This window comes from Prinia subflava, chromosome 1 (genome assembly GCF_021018805.1).
Source record: "Prinia subflava isolate CZ2003 ecotype Zambia chromosome 1, Cam_Psub_1.2, whole genome shotgun sequence".
In the NCBI taxonomy this organism is placed as follows: Eukaryota; Metazoa; Chordata; class Aves; order Passeriformes; family Cisticolidae; genus Prinia; species Prinia subflava.
This window is the reverse complement of record NC_086247.1, coordinates 119,239,659-119,258,305: the sequence shown is the minus strand read 5'-3', so window position 1 is coordinate 119,258,305 and position 18,647 is coordinate 119,239,659. Positions and strand designations below refer to the sequence as shown.

Here is an 18,647-nt window from a genome sequence, read left to right as displayed (position 1 = left end):
GCACATGGCCAGCCCACACAGACAGGCAGCTCCTCTCACAGGGCCACAGTGAGGGCAAGGAATCAAGGCAGGTGGTTTTCTGAGCTGTTTTCCTTCTCTCCAGCTCACCCTCCTGCTGTGCTTTGGGCCAGATGGTGTGGAGCCATCACTTCTTGAAACGTGCCACCAGTCACTGGCAGCTCCTTGCCAGTTCCTCCCAGTTTACATACTGAGCATGATATTCTGTAGTGGGAAATATCCCTTTGGCCAGTTTTGGACATCAGTGTGTTATCAACATTATTATCTACATTATTCTCATCCTAAATCCAAAACAGCACTGTACAAGCTACGAAGGAGGAAAACCAACTCTGTCCCAGCTCAAGCTCCTTCTTGATTTCCTTCCACACCCACACCCTCAAGTTCCTACTTCCTCTACCGTGACAGAGTTGCAGATAAAAACAGAGTGGAGGAAGAGAATCCAGCTTTTGCTCACTGCTGTGGAGATCTCTGTTCAGGAATGTTGAATGAAAGCTCCTGAGACACATTTTGATTCATAACACAACAGCAGTTTCCTTCCCCGTGCCCCTCTTCAATGATGCTCTCAACTGCTGCCACGGATTTCTGTGCACTGATTTGAGCACTGCAGCACCACAGGGTTATTTTTATCAGATTAGAAATATCCAGTCTGCTGAACTTTGCATTGAAGACTGGATTTGTTTACTTCAGTCTCCCTCTCTATCTGTTTTTCTGCTGTAGAGAGCTGCTTGTTTTTGAAATGTGTCCTGTTATTTGAGGTAGCAGATGTATTTATGGCTCATTTTGTTATGATGTATAAAGGCCAGATCTGAACAGGGATTCTGCTGGTGCACAAGACTTGGGGTAAGGTGGCTCCTTTCCCAGGAAAGTTCAGAGAGCAGAAGTTTTTCTCCCTCTTATGGCAGTTGGAGCATAACACAGGGAGCATTTGGAAGAGTTAGAAATTGAACTCCGGGTCTGAAGATTGAGTACTGTCCTTTAATGGCAAACCATTCTTTATAATTTCTAGATGTCAAGTTGTTCCCTCCTCTTACATCCCTGAAGTCTGTGAGTGGTTTGTCTTTTGTCTAGCTGGACCCATGAAAGTCTGAACAAAAAATTCGTAAAACTTTTACATTTATTTTGAAAGTCAGTGCAAAGAGGGAAGAAAACTTAGTGATTTATATATTATGAAAAATCCAGTGAAACTATAAGGGATCAAAAGAGTTGAAATGAGCAGGGGATGTGACAGGGATGTAGTACACTGATTCATAGGTAAAAATAAAGACCAAATAATAATAAATAGATATGGTAGAAAAATCTATGTCTATATATACTGGTAAATGTATATGAGAATATTCAGAAAAAAAAGGTTGGACTTCAGTAAGCTTTTTATCTATATTAGGATAATCATTGCAAACACATCCATTTCAGAATCTGATTGTAGAGCACTGGTGTTTGGTCAGGTGTGCTGCCTTTTACTTTGATTATAAGTAAAGGTTCAGCTTTCTGTTCTAAAATAAGGTTATCTTGCCAATATTTAAGGATGAAGGAATTGGACTTAAAATGGATTTCAGTCAAAAATTGTTTGATACTGCTTCTCTTTTGGGATCTTGGTAATTTTTAGGTTAGCTTTTAAAAAGGTTTTCAATAACTGTTTGCTTTTTTTCCATCAGGCTGGACACTTCTTTCAGTGATTGGTGGAATCTGTGTTTATGCAGTATATAGTTCAGTGAACAGACTGCTGTAGTTCCATAGGTGCTTTTAATCTTTACTGCTTTAGCAATGCATGCAAATTCTGTCAGAGGACAGTACTCCTGTAGACCTGGACATGCAAAGATAAGTGACAGGAGTCCTGGAGTGTAAGGGGTAATGAGAGTGGTAGGCTCTGGTTAGCATTATATAGTGCATGAATAAAATTATTATAATTAGTAAAGGTAAGTAGAATCTATTGCAGTCACTGGTACTGAGCTTACCAAAAGAACATGAGAACCATCTGCAGTTTAACACCACGACCACTGGGATTTCTAAGTTCACAATGCTTATATATAACTCTGGTCAGCTCTTTGGCTGAAATAAATCACTCTCACCCTACTGTAATCAATGGAGCAGTTGTAAGTTCTATAAATCAAAGTTTGACAACCTCTGATATAAGTTTTTTTTATTGAGTTGAAACATCATGGAGGTCTCAGTTGTAGGCTGCATTTATTTTTTATCTCTTAGGAGATGTTTCTTCAGTACTAATTATGCTACTTTATTCCCATCTAAGTTCACTTTTTGATAGATTTTAAACTAATACATATTTTATGGCACTTAAGTAAACCATGCAAGGATTTGTTACCTATTGTCTAGAAGACAATAAGTGTAATAATTGAGATGCAGAATACATAGTGCAGGAATATAGTGCACCATTCTAGGATACGCAAAAAATAACACTTCTGTAGAACAGCAGGAACAGTCAGGGCTCAGCTCTGAAATCCTTGTTGGAACCAGTACAAAAAGACACTTGTACTTTGAAGGACATTGCAACTTAAAGTTGAAACTGTTTTAAGAGAAAACATAAGAGCTGCAAAGCCTTTCTTCAGAGATGGTATCAACCATTTTGGCACCTAATCAGTTGTTTCTCTTGTTGTTATAAAAACACTGAAGCATTTTCAAGTGAGTGTTTTGGGGACAGCATTTGTACAAGGCTCTCCTGCTGTATTAGAAGTGCCTGCAATGCATTTCTTGGGGACGTGTGATTTGCAGCTCATGATCATGAAGGACCACCTCATGTTAATATTCTCCCAGTACTTTTGTGTACAGCCACTGGGTTGCTTGATGGAAGCTCACATTTCACGTCTCCTCCCATCCAAGGGTTATGTCATCGTAAATTGCCTGCGGCAGAACTTGGCATTCTCCTGATTTTCAATGACTAATGGCACCAATCGGGTGCCTTGTGGACCTCATCAGATACACATGACTGCTCTCAAATCTGGCCTCCTCATTCCACCAGGGACTGAGTCTTGGACCCTAATGAGTGAGAAGCTGGGAGGAAATGTGGTTCTTCTAGACAATGAATTAGGTTCAGAAAAGAAGCATTTATCAGTCGAAAATGTTTACCATTTGGGGACTCTGGACCACAATTTGCACAGCAGCAGTGTAAGTAAATTGACTGGCATCAGATGAAATGATGCACTGAAATCAAATTGCTGAGCAGTAGGCTATAGGCATGTCTTTGAAAATACAATGAAGTCAGCCCCTGTTCTCCATTGCAGCTTAAGCAGGGAAGGATATACCCAGGGTGAGCTTCAGTTTGCCTTGAAATAATTCACTCTTCAGTAGAGATAGGTTATTATAAAACCTTGATCCAAAATAATTCTATTATTTATGTGATGTGTCACTTCTATAAAAAGGTAACATAAATGTATTGAGGTTATTTTTCCTTGTGCTCTCAGAAGAAACTAAATCTCCACCATTTTTATCAACATTTATAAGCAAACTTCTCTCATGTAATAATAAATCAGCTTATCCTAAGTTATTGCTAGTGTATTTATGTGATGCTTCGTGCGGCCTAATTTTTTTTACCAACATCATCTTCTATTTTCTAGTTATCTTTTCATTACATTCAGACTAAACTACTCTCTTAATAGTTAAGGGAGGATGCTGTGGCTGGTACTTACGGCTGACATGGACAGCACTCTTGTTGCCCTATTCCTTTTCCATCTCTTTTCCTTTTATCTGTTGGATGCTTGCCACACGCTATAATCACAAGCACTTTTAGGTCAGTGACTGCTGTGTTTTATTTTTAAACTGTACTTGTTAGCAGTTGGACCTAACACCCAACCTGATTTTGGGTTCCAAATGATGCCATAATGGAAATACTTTATGATAATAAAATGCTTTGCTTCTCTTTCATTTGGAGTTCCACCTAATCTGACTAAGCAATCAGCAGTTAGTAGGCAGATCTAACTGAAATATTATTACTCTATAAAGCTGTTTAAATTTGAATGACCTTTTATTTAAGATGCATAAGCATTTTTCCAACATTTACACTGTTAAGAAAAGTATATGCTATAAAAGAAGCATTTATTGCTTGCTTGTAAAAATAAAATACAAAATTGGTAAGTTAGCTGGAAGCTTGTAGATATCCTGAAAAGATGACAAGGTAAGATAAGCAGTAGAGCTAAGCCGAAATTGCTCTGGAGGTCTTTCTGAATAGCTGTCAGTTTTATGTTCTCCTAGAACAATAATGGGCACTCCCAGGAGGTGGAAGTCTCATGGGATAATTATTCTTTTGAGGTTTAGACTGGTTTTTCTATGCCTTTTCCACAGATTGGTAAGACTGCCTTGTAATTATTCTCCTCCTCTTTCACTAGATGTTTCTAATGTAGAAATTAATAGAATTAAATTTGTATACATGCACTGTACTTACATTACCTAGCCTATTAATGAATTTCAAGCAATATTGGATGCTATCAGATGGCAATAGTAAGTGGTCTGGTTAGCTTTTATCTTGCAAATTGGATTTAAGTCTCACTGCCCTTGCCTCTTGAGATATGTTTCTTTTTAATATTCAGGTCTATTTTCTGCTGTCATAAGCAGGCATATTTACTCTCTCAGATTGGTATATCTTTAACCATCCTTGAAAATAATAAGACCAAGAAGTAAAAGTTTAAAATAAGTGTGTATTTTACAGCTGTTGAGTATTTTTATAGTTCTTGGTGCACAAAGCTGACACAGTTGCTATCTCCCTTGTGAGCATCAAATAATGTTGATGAAATTAAGCAAAAAATCTGGCAAAACCTCAGCTTCCTTTGGAGTGAGTTGTTGGGCAGCACACTGTCTCAGTCATTACTTACAACTGATGTTGCCAATAAACTCACAGACAACCAGCAACCTTATCCTCAGGGCTCTCAAGGAAATCTGTATTTTGGGAGGTTTGCCACTAGAATGATCTGACAAGCTCTGACAGGCTTTCCTGTATGATACAACGAACATTCAGGAAGAGCAGGAAAAACCTTTTTGAAAAAGATACACATGTATTGGTGTATTTCCAAGATGAAATACCCATCCAAGCTCTCATGATGTTGGACATGAGTGAATTAGCTCATCTTTTTACCCAGCTTTCGTGTCTCCTGGGATGAGAGCAGAACTGCAGAGCAGTGGTTGCTACTAAGACTTGCACTTCTTGCTCAGCACCAACTCTTCCCCTTGGCTTAAAAAAATGGCATCATTGTGCTTTGAACATTTGCCACATCTTTCCAAAGGAAAGGCTTGAGTTTGTTTTGTTCTCCCCTCTGTGCTCCAGAGAAACATTAGTCAGTTTTGAGTCTCTAAGCATGTAGACACACGTTTGTCCTTCAGGAGTAATGAAATGCTTGAACGTGAACCTTGCTTGGATGAATATCAGTGTGTTATCAGAAGAACAAAGCTCTCCATGGTTTCATTACTGGGAAGCAATTGACGGAAAGCTTCTTCTTTGTGCCCACAGGTATTGCCAGAGCACTGGCACGTCCATGTGAGCCCTGGGAGCTTGGGCACAAAGACAAAACAGCTTTCTGTAATTCTGCCTTGCATTTGGCCAGGTTTCATCAGCAAGGCTGTGGTTATGCTATGGCATTTAAAGAATTCTGACTCATTTGCCGTTTAAAGGGAAGACTGTGTGGCATCATATAGATCAGCTGCTGATTTTGGCCGACAGGAAAAAAAAGGAGGATATTTGATGTCTTAACTTTACCACTCAGGGTATAAATCACAGTAGAAAGTGTACTTGCTTAATGGTATTATATTGAATATTGTTTATTATTTACCTGCTGGAAGCTTACAGCAAATACATTTGCAAAACTTTTGATGACTATTGCTTTTTTCCCTAAGCCTTTGCAATGAAATATATTAAATCCTGTTGTGCCAAAACATTATTCATAATTGATTGTCTTTACACAAAGTGTTTCAGGGGGATGAGTTAGAGGATTTTGTCAGAATTGTGGCAATTGTGTATATTTTTAAAAATAATAGGATAGAAGAGGGTATCTTTTTCCTTACTGACTGATTTTATGATCGAAGACCTGATGGATGTGCTTTTAAGGACTAGCTTTACCATCTTCTGAGTCTTTCTGTAAGATGAGTGGGATAGGAAACAAATTTTATTTGTTATTTTTCACAAGGGTGAAGAACAACTCCAGAAAAGGTAGTGAGAAAAATTGTGCTTTGTGCTTTCTCCTTCCTTTGTAATTTATTTATGTAAAAATAACCAGCCTATCTCTGATTACACAGAAGCAAAATCCATTTTTATATAGGAATTACTGCTTCCACTCTATTTGATTTACTTATACCATGTAAAGAAATTTCGTGAGTTCTAGGACAGTTAAATATGGTATCCTTGTGCTGTCTGCATCTTTTTTGCAAAGTAGGAAACTGGGGTATTATCCAGGCTGCAGTTGCACCTTCCTTTGTACATTGTGGGTAGCTAAATTCTGCCCTCTCACTCGATGCCACTGGAGACACCTGTACAGTTGTCCTATGAGCACCTGTTTGGAACTGTTTAAATTTGACAATGAAAATGCTAGAGAGACATGGGGTTGGCCTCATCAGACACACCACTGGCCAAAGTTTCTCTGGAGAAAATACTATCAACATTGCAGGTTGCCAAAGAGGAGTTGTCTCACCTGTGCCCAGGCATCAGGACATTTTGCACAGACCTGTTGGTTAGTTTGATAAAACTTGTGGAAGACTGAAGTGTGTTTTAAATTTTATAGTGTTTCACACAAGGTATTTTGTAAATATGTAATACTGTAAGAACTCATTATCAACTGTCAAAGTGCCAGGCTGTAGTAAAAAGCTCTTGGAAGAATTATAGACTTCCACAAGGCAATAAAATTTCCTTATCCAAGTAAGGAAACAATACATAAACCATATTCTTCTGAGGCCAAATAATCCATGATAGTATTTTAAATACTGGTAGTAATTATTTATGGCTAAAATTGCAGAGAAGAAGGCGTAGTTACATGGATCTTTCTAAGACATAAGATTCTTGTCAGTGTAAACGTACTATCGTGGAACTGGATTTTAAGAAGGTCAACATTTCTCTAGTATTTATCCAAAGTAGTAAGGGCAGGAACATCTGTTGCAGAGAGCAGTTAAATGGTGGGTGATGATAGAACAGAACACAGTGTGAAGTGTTTGTCCAGCCTACATGCTTGGTGAGAAGGTGAGTGCCTCAGCAACAGCTGACCTTCACCCAAACTATTTTCTTAGAAGAGATAATTTGAAGATTCAGAGACTAACTTCACATAAAATAATAACTGAGTTGGCCTTGAACATAGCTGATACATAAAACTGCCCAGCAAAGAATGTGATTAATAGTGGCATGTTTTTCTAACAGGGGAACTATTTGGGTACAGTGTTGCCTCTTATCCTAGGAGTCCCGTTTATTCCAAGTTTCATCCAAGAGCTGTGGGAATGATAAATATCCTTTGCAAGTGGGTGGTGTTTTTCCTGTTTTTCATGTTATAGATGTATAGATGCAAATACTGCAGGACCTGTAAAGCAAGACAAAGTGAAATCTAATTATTTCCTAAGCTTTTACTCTTCTGCAGATCATTAGGCCTGCTCAGGATGACAGGATAGTTCTCATGTCTGATGTCCAAGGCTTGAAGGTGTTTTTAGGCCACAGAGTTCATTAAGGTCCCTGGAATATGTGTAGCCCCTGTGCTGGATACAACACATTTTGTGGTTTTTGGAAACTGCCAGTGTAAAATCTCTGATTCCCATGGCTTTGTTGAGTAAGATGAATTACTGGATTTCCATTTCATTCTGAGTATGCAGTTTCAGTCTTTGGAAATACTTATATTTTTGTATCCAGAGTGGGGCGAGTGCAGGACTACATGGATCAGATGGGGATGATCTCTAAAAGCTGATGGACAGCCTCCACAGTCAGCTGCAGGACTAGGGCCACCTCACATCCTTGAACAGACAAACATTTGCACCCTTGCTCAGAGAGATGATAAAATGACTCATGTCAAAAATAAAAGAGTTACCAAAGCAATGGTTTGGACTTTGCTAAAGGTTAGTAAGTTTTCAGGGAATGTGCTGACCCCTTTGATAAGCCAGATAAAGGGGTATCATGTCAATGTATGAGTGAGTTTCTGGAACTGTGAATGTGCTGGCAATACTTCTATGTAAGTGCTGTAATGGAAATACTTCATGGTGACCATTTTTTGGCATTCTTGTGGTTATTTCTGTTATATGATCTTTCCTACCATGCCTGAACTGCTTTGTTGAGTCCAGGGATCATTGGCTGGAAGGTTGTGGGGGGTGAGTTTTAGGATGCAGTAAGTAAATGACTGGAAATGCATTACCATATCCTGTACAGTGATAAAATTACTGCAGCAGAACTATGCTCAGATATGCCAGCTGATTATCTGGTTTTGATTTTCAGCCAGGAGCTAGCTGGTCATTAGTTACAAGCTGAAGTATATCTGTGTAAGATAGGTCTGCTAATGTGATGTGATTTAACTTGTGTTTATTCCTAAAAATATGTCCAATCTCTCAGTTAGGCAGAGCTCTGTTGGTCTCATTTTAATGCCTTGATGCCTCGGTTTATAGGTTAAAAATATGAAAAGGTGAAAATGACTGTGTTTGATTTTAATTACACTGGCCTTAGTGTTAAAACTAGAATGGTAACAATCATTTAGGTGTAATTTTTAGGGACCACATTAAATTTAATGGCAGCTAATAACTACAACAGCTTTTTTGACAATGAAGGATGCAGATATTTTTGATGATTTTTCATTGTCTACCTTTCTAGTTTTTAGACAAATCTTTAATAATCTATATAAGGAAATTCTTTATTATTGCTCTGGGACGAAGAAACTTTTCAGAATACTTAGATTATGGATGTTCTTAAATGCCATCCAGGGGCAATAGATTCAGTGTGATTTAAAAGGACCTACCTATCTAAGATTAGGTAGAGTGATTACTCCTCTGCACTCTTAAATCTTGCATATTTCCCAGGAAATATTTAAAGCATTGGGATTACTTTTATCAGCTTACTTAGATCCCTGTCAGCTTCTTGGATTTAAGCACTCTGGAAGAGCTTGTTTGATTCTATTTTTTGGGCCCTTGGAAAGACTAGACTCCTAAAGAGAGTTTGAAAACTAGAACTGTACAGATACCCCTCCCTTTTTCACTTCTCCTATTCCTATTGAGAACTCTGATTATTCTTTCTCAATTTCCAATTTTAAAGTTATATTTTTCAATGTTTTTAATTATCTTTAAATCTGTGCAGAACAGAGAGGCAGATTTTTTAATTAATGGGATATTGCTCCAATCTAATGGTCATAGCTGGCTGAACACCACTCACCAACCGCAGAACATAGCTCCTTATAATTTTATTCTACAAGTTTAGCTGTGAATTTAAAAAATTCACATCTCCTGTGATCTGTTGAAGTGTGTCCTTAATAACTCTCTTACTTCAAGCTCATATTTTATTTGATACTTGGTAGCTCTTCTAAATTATTAATTTTACCTATTTTCCTGATCTTTCACCTGCATTTTAGTAAAACAGACACCTGCATTAAACAAAAGTAACCAGGGACTGACCACCTGTGTATTAGTGGAAAGATACAATTTTAAAATCTGAAGCAAAAGCAGGAGAGAGCACAATTTGGCATGACCCTGATTGGTGGAACTGGCTATATGAGCTACCTTCAGAGCAGTGGCTTCTAATAGCAAGTTTGTGGTAGGCAAAAGGAAAAGATAGAAAATAGCTGTCACTTTATATTGTGGTTATTAAAAGCTTACAGTTTCGGTCTAATTGCTGTGCGAGAGAGAACTCCACCCCTTTTTTGTGAGCTTTTTCTGACATTTAAATTACACACTTGCTGATTTTTCTTTTTTTTTTTTAGGGGAGAACAGCACAGTGGGAAGCTCCCATCATCTGAATTAATACACCAATTATAAACCGTGTTGCAAGTAAACAGTTTGATCATTTCAGTACCTTATGCTGAAAGCTAAAGTTCCTCATTAAGACAAGAACTGAAGTCTCATCCCATATTTTAGCTGTCCACATATTTGTGATGAGAAAGTTTGGTGATAAAGCTGGCAACTGCTCACTCCTCCATGGAGTTCTGAATGAAACATTAAAAAGAGTTTTTGACTGCTGAAATATTTCAACTGCCTCATTGCTAATTATTCACTGCAAAAGAGCTAATTTTGCTCTTCACGGTAGTGATTTTTCAGGAGTTAGAGTGGGGGACTTCTTTGACAGTATGATTATTTGCAACTTTAAAAATAAGAATATTCTTTCTTAGTGTGGTCAGATGTGCCTGTAGGGGTAGTTACCACATGTAATGGAAGCCATCCTGATGTCCAAAGTATATGCCAAATGAGTGCCATCAAACATAGAAAAATGTGCCAATTTATAGCAGTTTGCAAAATGACTGCAAAGTGACATAGTTTTGTATGTGTATATGTTAATTGTTGAGAGGGGAAAAATGAGTTAAACCAGCCCTTCACCAGGACAAGATTAGCCAGTAGGGGATCAGATAAGGAGAAAATGAGCTTCTGTAACTGGTGTTTTTTTTAATTGCAGAGTGGAAACTAAAGAATGGATGTATGTTTTATGTGTCAGAAAATAACTGATATGCCCTAAAGAAGCCCCCTTATTACACTTTCACTTTAGTCTCCATCATCAGTGTATGCCAAGAACCACCCACCTGGAGAACTGCTTGGCAGAAAAGGACCTGGGGGTTCTGGTGGCCCCAGGTTCAAAATGAGCCAGCAGTGTACCCTTCTCTTGAAGGTGGCTGGTGGGATCCTGGGCTACAGTTAGGAGCAGCATTGCCAGCAGGTCAGGGGAGAGGTGATTCTTCCCTCTGCATCAGTTCTGATGAGGCACAACTGGATTGCTGTGCCCAGTGCTGGGCTCCCCGTGTGAGAGAGTTATGGACACACTGGAGAGATTCTTATCAAGGGCCACAGAGGCATGGCAGGGCTGGAGGATCTCTCCTGTCAGGAAAGGCTGGGCGAGCTGGGACTGTTCAACCTGGAGAAGAGAAGGTTCAGGGAGATCTTATCAACGTCTATAAATATCTGAAGAGAGGCTGCAAAGAGAACAAAAAAAGAGAACAAAGCATGTTCTTTTCAGTGGCACCATTACCAGTGGTGATGGGCACAAAAATGAAACACAGGAGGCTCTGTCAGAACATCAGGAAACACCTCCTCCTGTGAGGGTGACCAAACACTGGCAAACGTTGCCCAGTGGGGTTGTGGTGTCTCCATCCTTGGAGATACTCAGGAGCTGTCTGGACATGGTTATAGGTGGCCATGCTTGAGAAGGGGTTTGGATCACACGCCCTCCACAGGTGCCTTCCAACCCCAACCATTCTGTGGCTCTGTGATGGACACCCACATTATAGTAAACTGAATAATAAAATTCTGTCTGTATGAAGAAATATATTAAAAAAAACCCATGTCCATAAAGAGTGCAAATGCTGTTTATTTTGCACAGAAGCTCTTACTCAGCACTTTTCTGTTCTCTATATAATTACATATATAAAAGTAAGGAAAATGTATTTAATAATACATGCTAACTTAATGTTTTGGAAACAAAGCAATAAATATGAACGCGTACGTGGTAAACCTGTGAAAAACTCTTTAAAGGAAATATACAAAGGGCATTAAAATACTCATAATTATTAATCTTGGCCCTAAAATAACAATAGAAGATTAAAAAGAATTAGTAACTAGACTTGTTCATCCGGTGAATCATTTATCTGCACACTGCCAGTAAACCAGTGGCTTCCAGATTAGCTTTTCCTCACACACAAGTGTCTTTCCTTGCACATGCAGGTCATAGTTTTAAAATTAGTTGTTACTGGAAAGGAAGTCCAAAATTCAGACAATGGTGGCAGAGAATCCAGGCTGAGGCAGTTCTTCCAGGGTGAACTGCAAAATAAATTTTTATAATTCTTTAGTAAGGACAAAAGCAAAAAAAAAGAAAATCTTTACTCTTTTTTTATAGACACGATAAGAAATCAGCAAATAATGACATTTCCCCTTTGGTAGCTGTCCTGCTGCTAGTCTGCTTAACTCTTTACTGTCATGGGAATTACTAGTACTCTTTAGCATATCTAGAACTGGGCATGGCATATAGCTACAGTATGGATATTTGTTACTGTTCTTATGCTTAGAAATGCCACTTATAAGTCGGAAATGTGACATAATTTGTGAGCTTTCCTGTAAAACAGAGTGCTTTTCGATGCATTACCAGTCTTGATGGTCAAAAGAATCACTTTAAACTTAGTTTCTTATTAGATCTGCTTTAGCTAAGTCAATCCCAGTGCTGGTAGCACAAACCCACACGTTGGCATTACAACACCATTTTCACAAAGTACAAGGAAGTTGTAAAGAGCAATTCTGTCATTCCCGTGTCTTTCACAACTACATCCAGCAAGGTGTCACTTTGGTACAGGGCCAGGCCCAATGAAGAGCAAGGGTTGAAGTCCATGGGTAACTCTACTTACTCTAAACTTAATGTAAGATCATTGCTCAAAAATTGCTTAAGAATGGCTCTGAGTAATGTATTAACCCTTTACTACCCACTGTTGGAGTAATACTGTATTCTCTCATGTTTCTTTGAAAAAAAAAATCTTGTGTAGTTTTACTTTTTATCTGTCTCCTTAAAGCTTTGCCAACTTTCCCATCTTCCCTTTATTGTAGTCTTTCTACACTTACTCAGCTTTAAGTACTCCATCAGCTTTAGGAAAGTGTTTTTTCCTAAGATCATTTTCATCCTCCCTGCTCTGTGAAGAGTAAAGCAAATACAGTGAAGAAATAACCTTTTTTTCCCTTACTCCCATTTTTTAGTTCCAAGTATTAGTTTTGGTTTGACAATTTTCTCCAATAGATTTTTTTTTTCAATTTTGCATTATGAGAAACCTTCTCACAACTGTAACATTGTTCAAGGATCAGCATTCTGCATTCCTTTTGCCCTTCTGTTTAGCATGCAACTGACTTCTAGTACTTTTTTATGTTTAATAAATATTCGCTTTCTCAGCTGGTAGGTTTCAAAGCTTTTAGTTAACAGTATTGCCTGTAATATTATTTGTGGAAGTCTCTCTCAAGCTTTTTTGCCAGTTCTAGCCTTTGCAGTAAATATTCCAAGGTTTTCTGGCTTTGCCGAGGTAATTTATGATACAGTTTTGGGTAGACTTAAAAGAATTTTAAAAATATCTTAACTGGACATTCCGTAATTCTTTTACAGCGAGTCTTTCTTATGCTGACATTCAGAAAAGTATGTCACAGATGACCTTGGGATATTTTGGTGGGTTTTTCAGAGCTGTTACTCATCTTGTGATCTGAGTTTCTCCTTTGGCAGCTGCTTTCAACCTTAGCTGGCACATTTTCTGAATCTAGACAAGAAGTCACTGTAGAAAAATATGAACCTTTCAAGAAAAGAGCAATAGGAAAGACCCTATCTTATCACCTGAGAGTACCTCAGTGAACCTGTTCCCCACGCTGCCAGTCACAGTTTTGATAGTCATTACAGTCAAAGTTCATATGAGGGATATCATTTCATGAGACATCGACGCAGGGCATTTGTCATTTGTGCCAAGTCTGATTGATTAATTGGTTGATTGACTGATTGACTGATTTTTGCTACGTGGCTCAGAACTGAGGTCTGCTGTCCTTGCTGAGACCATTACCATGTGCAGAACTGAAGGCACAAGCTGTGTGAGTTGAGGTGTCCTGTGGTGACTGAGCCAACCACCCAAACTTGTATTGGTAACTTCTGTGAGCCAGAACTGCTGTTTAAAATCTAGTGATGTAGAGTGGAGCACAATTTAAGGAGTAAAGCTGCTGTGTAATACAGAGGAATAACAAAACACAGAAGAACAAAAATTTCAAAAAGGGCAAGTAGTAGTTATCAAATCTGCTCAGGTAGCATTTGCCTCTTTTGACCTCTGACTTCAGAATGGTTGAAGTTCAGTCTAATCTAGTCAACCAGGATGGGAGTCCTAAGACTTTACAACGATGAGAGTGTCTAAACAGGGGTGCAGCAGGCTCCTGCCAGAAAGAAAGAGGTTTCTATCTGGGTTTCTATCTAGACCTTTCCCTGATCCTCAACCACAACCCTTGTCTCCAAGCTGTATGTAAAGTAATTATTCCTTATTTCCCTACAAATGGATGCCATCGAATGCATGATAGCTTGACAATAAACTCTATTAGTAGATCACTATGGCATTTTGTTCCCTGTGATTTAGGCACATGATTTCAACTGAAGGGATCACAGAGAGTGTAGCAGTACCTCGTAATGGTGAATGTGGAGCTGGTGACACATGGGTTTCCTCAGAGTGTTCTGCCTCTTGGAATTATTTTAGCTATTGAGGAGTGGTTCTGTCCACTCTTTATGGGGAAGACAGATTCAAAACTGTGACAAATCAAACACAATCATTGGGAGTTTTGTTTTATGATTTTTCTCCTGGATGATTCTCCGTCTTGGCTGCAGTTTCTCCTCACCAGCAGTCTGTCTCCAGCTAATGAAGTACTTTATGGCTACTTGTACCTCAGCTTTAACTGTTGAATTTACTGTGCACTTTTTAATTAATTTGGAAGACTGAATCAACAACTGATACTTGTTGGTTTTTCACTGTTTCTTCCCCTCTTAGTTCCTTTTCTGAAGTCACAAGAATAGATAAGATATTTGCATTATCTCAGTGTTTTCTTCTATTGGAAAAATATAGTAAGTGAGGAAGGAAATTCAGAAATTCTCTTGCAGTACCACAAAAGTATTGACAGAAGAATTTAATACACAATGTTATGTTGTTATGGTAAACTATATGTGAAGCAGTAGATGTATGGGGGAAAAAAGAGTGACACAATACTATTATAAATTGAGATGAGAAAAAATCAGTTCATTTATGAATAAATTTAATTTGTCTCATGAATAGCCTCATATAATTTAAAATAAGTCTTCTGCATAATGAACTTGCAAGCTAATTACTCTTGGACTGCCACAGCATAGTGTAACTCTGTCAGTCTGGGAGCATTTTGAACTTTGTCAAAGTTGTGAGGTGGATTGAGTTGAAACTGAAACTGGATGGGTTTCCCAATCGATATATCTACAAATTGTTGCAGGGTGCTATTCCAGACATTAACTGTGATTGTTGCTAGATTTATCCTCTTCAAAAACAATAGAGCTGAAAGTGGCAGATGGTAGTTAGTGATTAACATTCCTAGTAAACAGACTTTTGCAGGGATGTATTTAAAGTAGTTGTGTGTGTGTAAATAGACAAGGAGCATGAGCTATGCAACTATAATTGAATTATATTAGCATAACTTAAGTAGAAGTTTAGTAAATAACAAACACCTTAATTAACCTGCACAGTTTTGGCAAGTTAATGACATACCCATGGTAAATGACTTAAAAGTTTTTGGCAGCATGATAGTTCAGAGCCAAATTAGTACCCGGTATCCAACCCTTTGTTGCTGGTGTTGCTCCTTCTGCTCCAGCTTGGCTTCTGCTAGGATTTCTGTAGGTTACAGCAATTGGCTTTCTTGCAGAGAGCTGGAAAACTCCCCACGGAATGGTCACTAGCAAAAGACACCAACTCTTTAGTCAATAATGTTACAATAATGTAATCTGTAGAAATAGCAGGTTTTGCAGTCTTTCCCTTTTCTATCTTTTTCATATTGTTTTTTGTTGATTCAGCTTATGGAAAATATGCCAGTTACATATGCTACTGGGTTCAAGAAGTGTAATTGACCTCATTGAAACTGTGCATCCAAGTCCAACCTGAGCTGTGCATCTTTTTAGCCCCAGTGTTACTCATTCATGCTCATTTTCAAATCTTACTAGTGGGGTTAGAAACCAGATTGAAAACCAGTAGTGATTTATCTGTTTATCATGGCAGATAAAGCAAATAAGTAATGTAGTTACCAGCACAGTTAATTATTTTAAAAATACTGGCGAGTATTGCAGATTGGTAAAAAAATATCCTTTTTTTTGCAGTTGAATAATTCGGGAAAATCACATTGCATCCACAAGTGGTTGAAATTTGTATTCTTCTCTCACATAGCAAACTGTACTGTAAATAGGCTATCCTCACTCTTGGGAAAGAAATGTGAATTTTGCTGACAAGTAGAGGTCTCTCAGCAGAAAAATACATGCTGACAGTTTGACCCAGTGGCCAAATGACTGATTTCTTTCTCCCTTTTTGTTTCTATTTTAGATGCTGAAGAATACCAGCCTCCAATATGGAAATCATACTGTGAGTATACAAGCAATTTGAATAATCTTAGTGCCTTACCAAGGTGTCTGGTAGGCTGTTAGGAAAATACTGTTGCATGTTTTTTTGTTGTTGTTGTTTGGAAGAAAGACATAAATGTACTAGATGCTTTTACAAATTATAGTATGGGACAGCAGCAAACCCTGAACTTTTATGGATTTCCATGGAAGAAGGGCAACAGGATTATGTGTGCCAGATTCTTTCCATTGCCTTACAAGTGTACAGCTCCTGGGTTTCATGGTTTCTCTGCTGAGATTTTCAGGAAGGATTTCAGAGGTAGAGGTTAATGCTTTGTATGTTTACTAAAGGTCAGGTTGGAGAATACTTGTCTTTTTATATGGGTCACCAAATCACTTTAACATAATAATATTTTTGATCCTTAGCAATAGAAGCTGATTTTTGAAGTGGTGGTTTAGAAGTTGGAGACAGCATTATCAGCTCTTTGAACTTTCCTGTCTGCCTTTAGAAAAATCATTTACATAGAGTGCAGTGCAGAAGTGCCTATTTTATGCTCTTTTGCTTTGTTCCAAATGTATTATATAATAGAGTAGCACAGATCTAAGACAAAATATTGGCTTTTAAATCCCTTATTAAGGATGGCCTTTAAATTTGATCTTTTTATTTTAAATCCTTCCTGGAACTTTAATAAGAGTGTAGCTTTGGGTATAGAGAGTTGTTTTATTATTTTTATTTTCAGATCTAGAACTATCCTAAGCAAAAGTCATCTCTTTTATTGTGGCAAATTCAGTACAGTGCCATTACCAAAATGCAACAACAAAAAAACAGTGTTCACAGTAGCTACATGCAAGTCCACGTGTAATTTTAAAGACTAGAATAAACTTGTTGACTTCACTTATATGCATATTAAACTGTCTTACTGACTTCAAAGGCATCACCTCTGTCTTACCTCTGAGAATGATATTCTGCCCCAGAGTGGACTGGGATTTTTTCAACCAAAATTTGAATATGCCATTAAATTACAGAACTTGCTTCTCAGAAAACTGTCTTCTAGATACTTTGTTGTTTTTGTAATGTTTTGAACATGTAAGAGAAACTTCCTAAAAAGTCAGCAAGAGTGTTGGATCATTCCGACATTCTTTGCTGAGTATTTGGAAAGAAGCAGACAGTTGAGTGATCTTTTTAAAATGAGGAACCTGGCTTACTCAAAATCAATGAAAAAGCTCCCATTGACTCTGAGAAGACCAGCATTTCAAATGACAGATATTCCTATTTAGCAGTGAGTTTTCATTAAAAAATCAGGAAATAAGCACATACATTTACTTGCTTGCTTTTAGTTGCCCCAGTGGTGCAGCAGACAGATCACTGCATGCAGTGAAAAAGTTTGGTTACTTTTATCTGATAGCTTACATGTAGTCCAAAGAAACATTTTTTTTAAGTGGAAAAAAAGAAACCCAATGCAACCAGAATGGATAAATAGTCTATGAATATATAATTTCCTGTTCTACTATATGTAGGATGCCAGTATTGTGGTAATGACAAAATCAGGGCCTGAGTGTCTAAACTCCATGCATGAATAATCTTGGAAAAAGTTGCACAGCTCCAAACTGCGAAAAATAATTTAGGTTTAGAAAGATTTACTGCTGAAACTGCTTAGCCACAGATACACATTTTTCTTTGCAGTGGTAGGTAATGTATGCTTCTTTACTCAGCAAGAACAATTCTGATCTGGTAAATTAATTATAGAGGTTATGTCCAGCAATAGTGTTTGTCTATGATTCAATCTGCTGTCCTATCTCATGACAGTTTTAACTAATGTATGTATTTCATGCTTAACACTTTGAGTTTACTGCCTATTTAACAATGATTTTCAGTGTATTTTACTTAGTAACTTTTAAAGTTTGCTAACATACTAGTAAGATACTTTGCATACAGTTTTGATTTCATATTGTATGTCCTGGATAAATTTAGGTGACTAGGTTGCTTTTTATTGACATCAAGATCAAGGCTTCAATCCTTCTAGCTTCTAAACAAAGGCTTAGGAGGAAACTCCAGATTTTCCTGTTTATGCAGACAAAGTATTCAAATAAACAGCGTTGCACGTGTCCATGGACAAATACTAATCAAAGTGCAGCAGTTTTCAGAACTCAAGCCTTACTGTTTTGACATAATGTACAAATTTGATTCAGCTATATTTAGAAAATTTGGACACTTCTAATGCAGAAGATCCTCACTTGCTCATGAAGAATTGTTAGAATTTCACATAGATTTCACAGGTCACATAGTTTTTCAGACTTTTTCTGATAGCCCTGGGACACAAACAATAAAAGAAATGGCAAGAATACTTTTGTTTTAACAGGAAGGAACCTGGGAAAAGTTTGGAAAGTTTCTAGGCAGTGGGTTTGATTGTGTTTTTACCTGAGA

General features: G+C 37.8%; 1 protein-coding gene across 1 annotated transcript in view; it reads left to right on the top strand.

The window, feature by feature from the left end:
• The window catches only part of CHN2 (chimerin 2), a 158,472-nt gene that overhangs the window by 49,568 nt on the left and 90,257 nt on the right, over positions 1-18,647 (top strand). Inside the window, exon 2 of the mRNA XM_063409731.1 lies at positions 16,209-16,247. Coding sequence (XP_063265801.1) covers positions 16,209-16,247 — 39 coding nt within the window. The remainder of the gene's footprint in view (positions 1-16,208; positions 16,248-18,647) is intronic.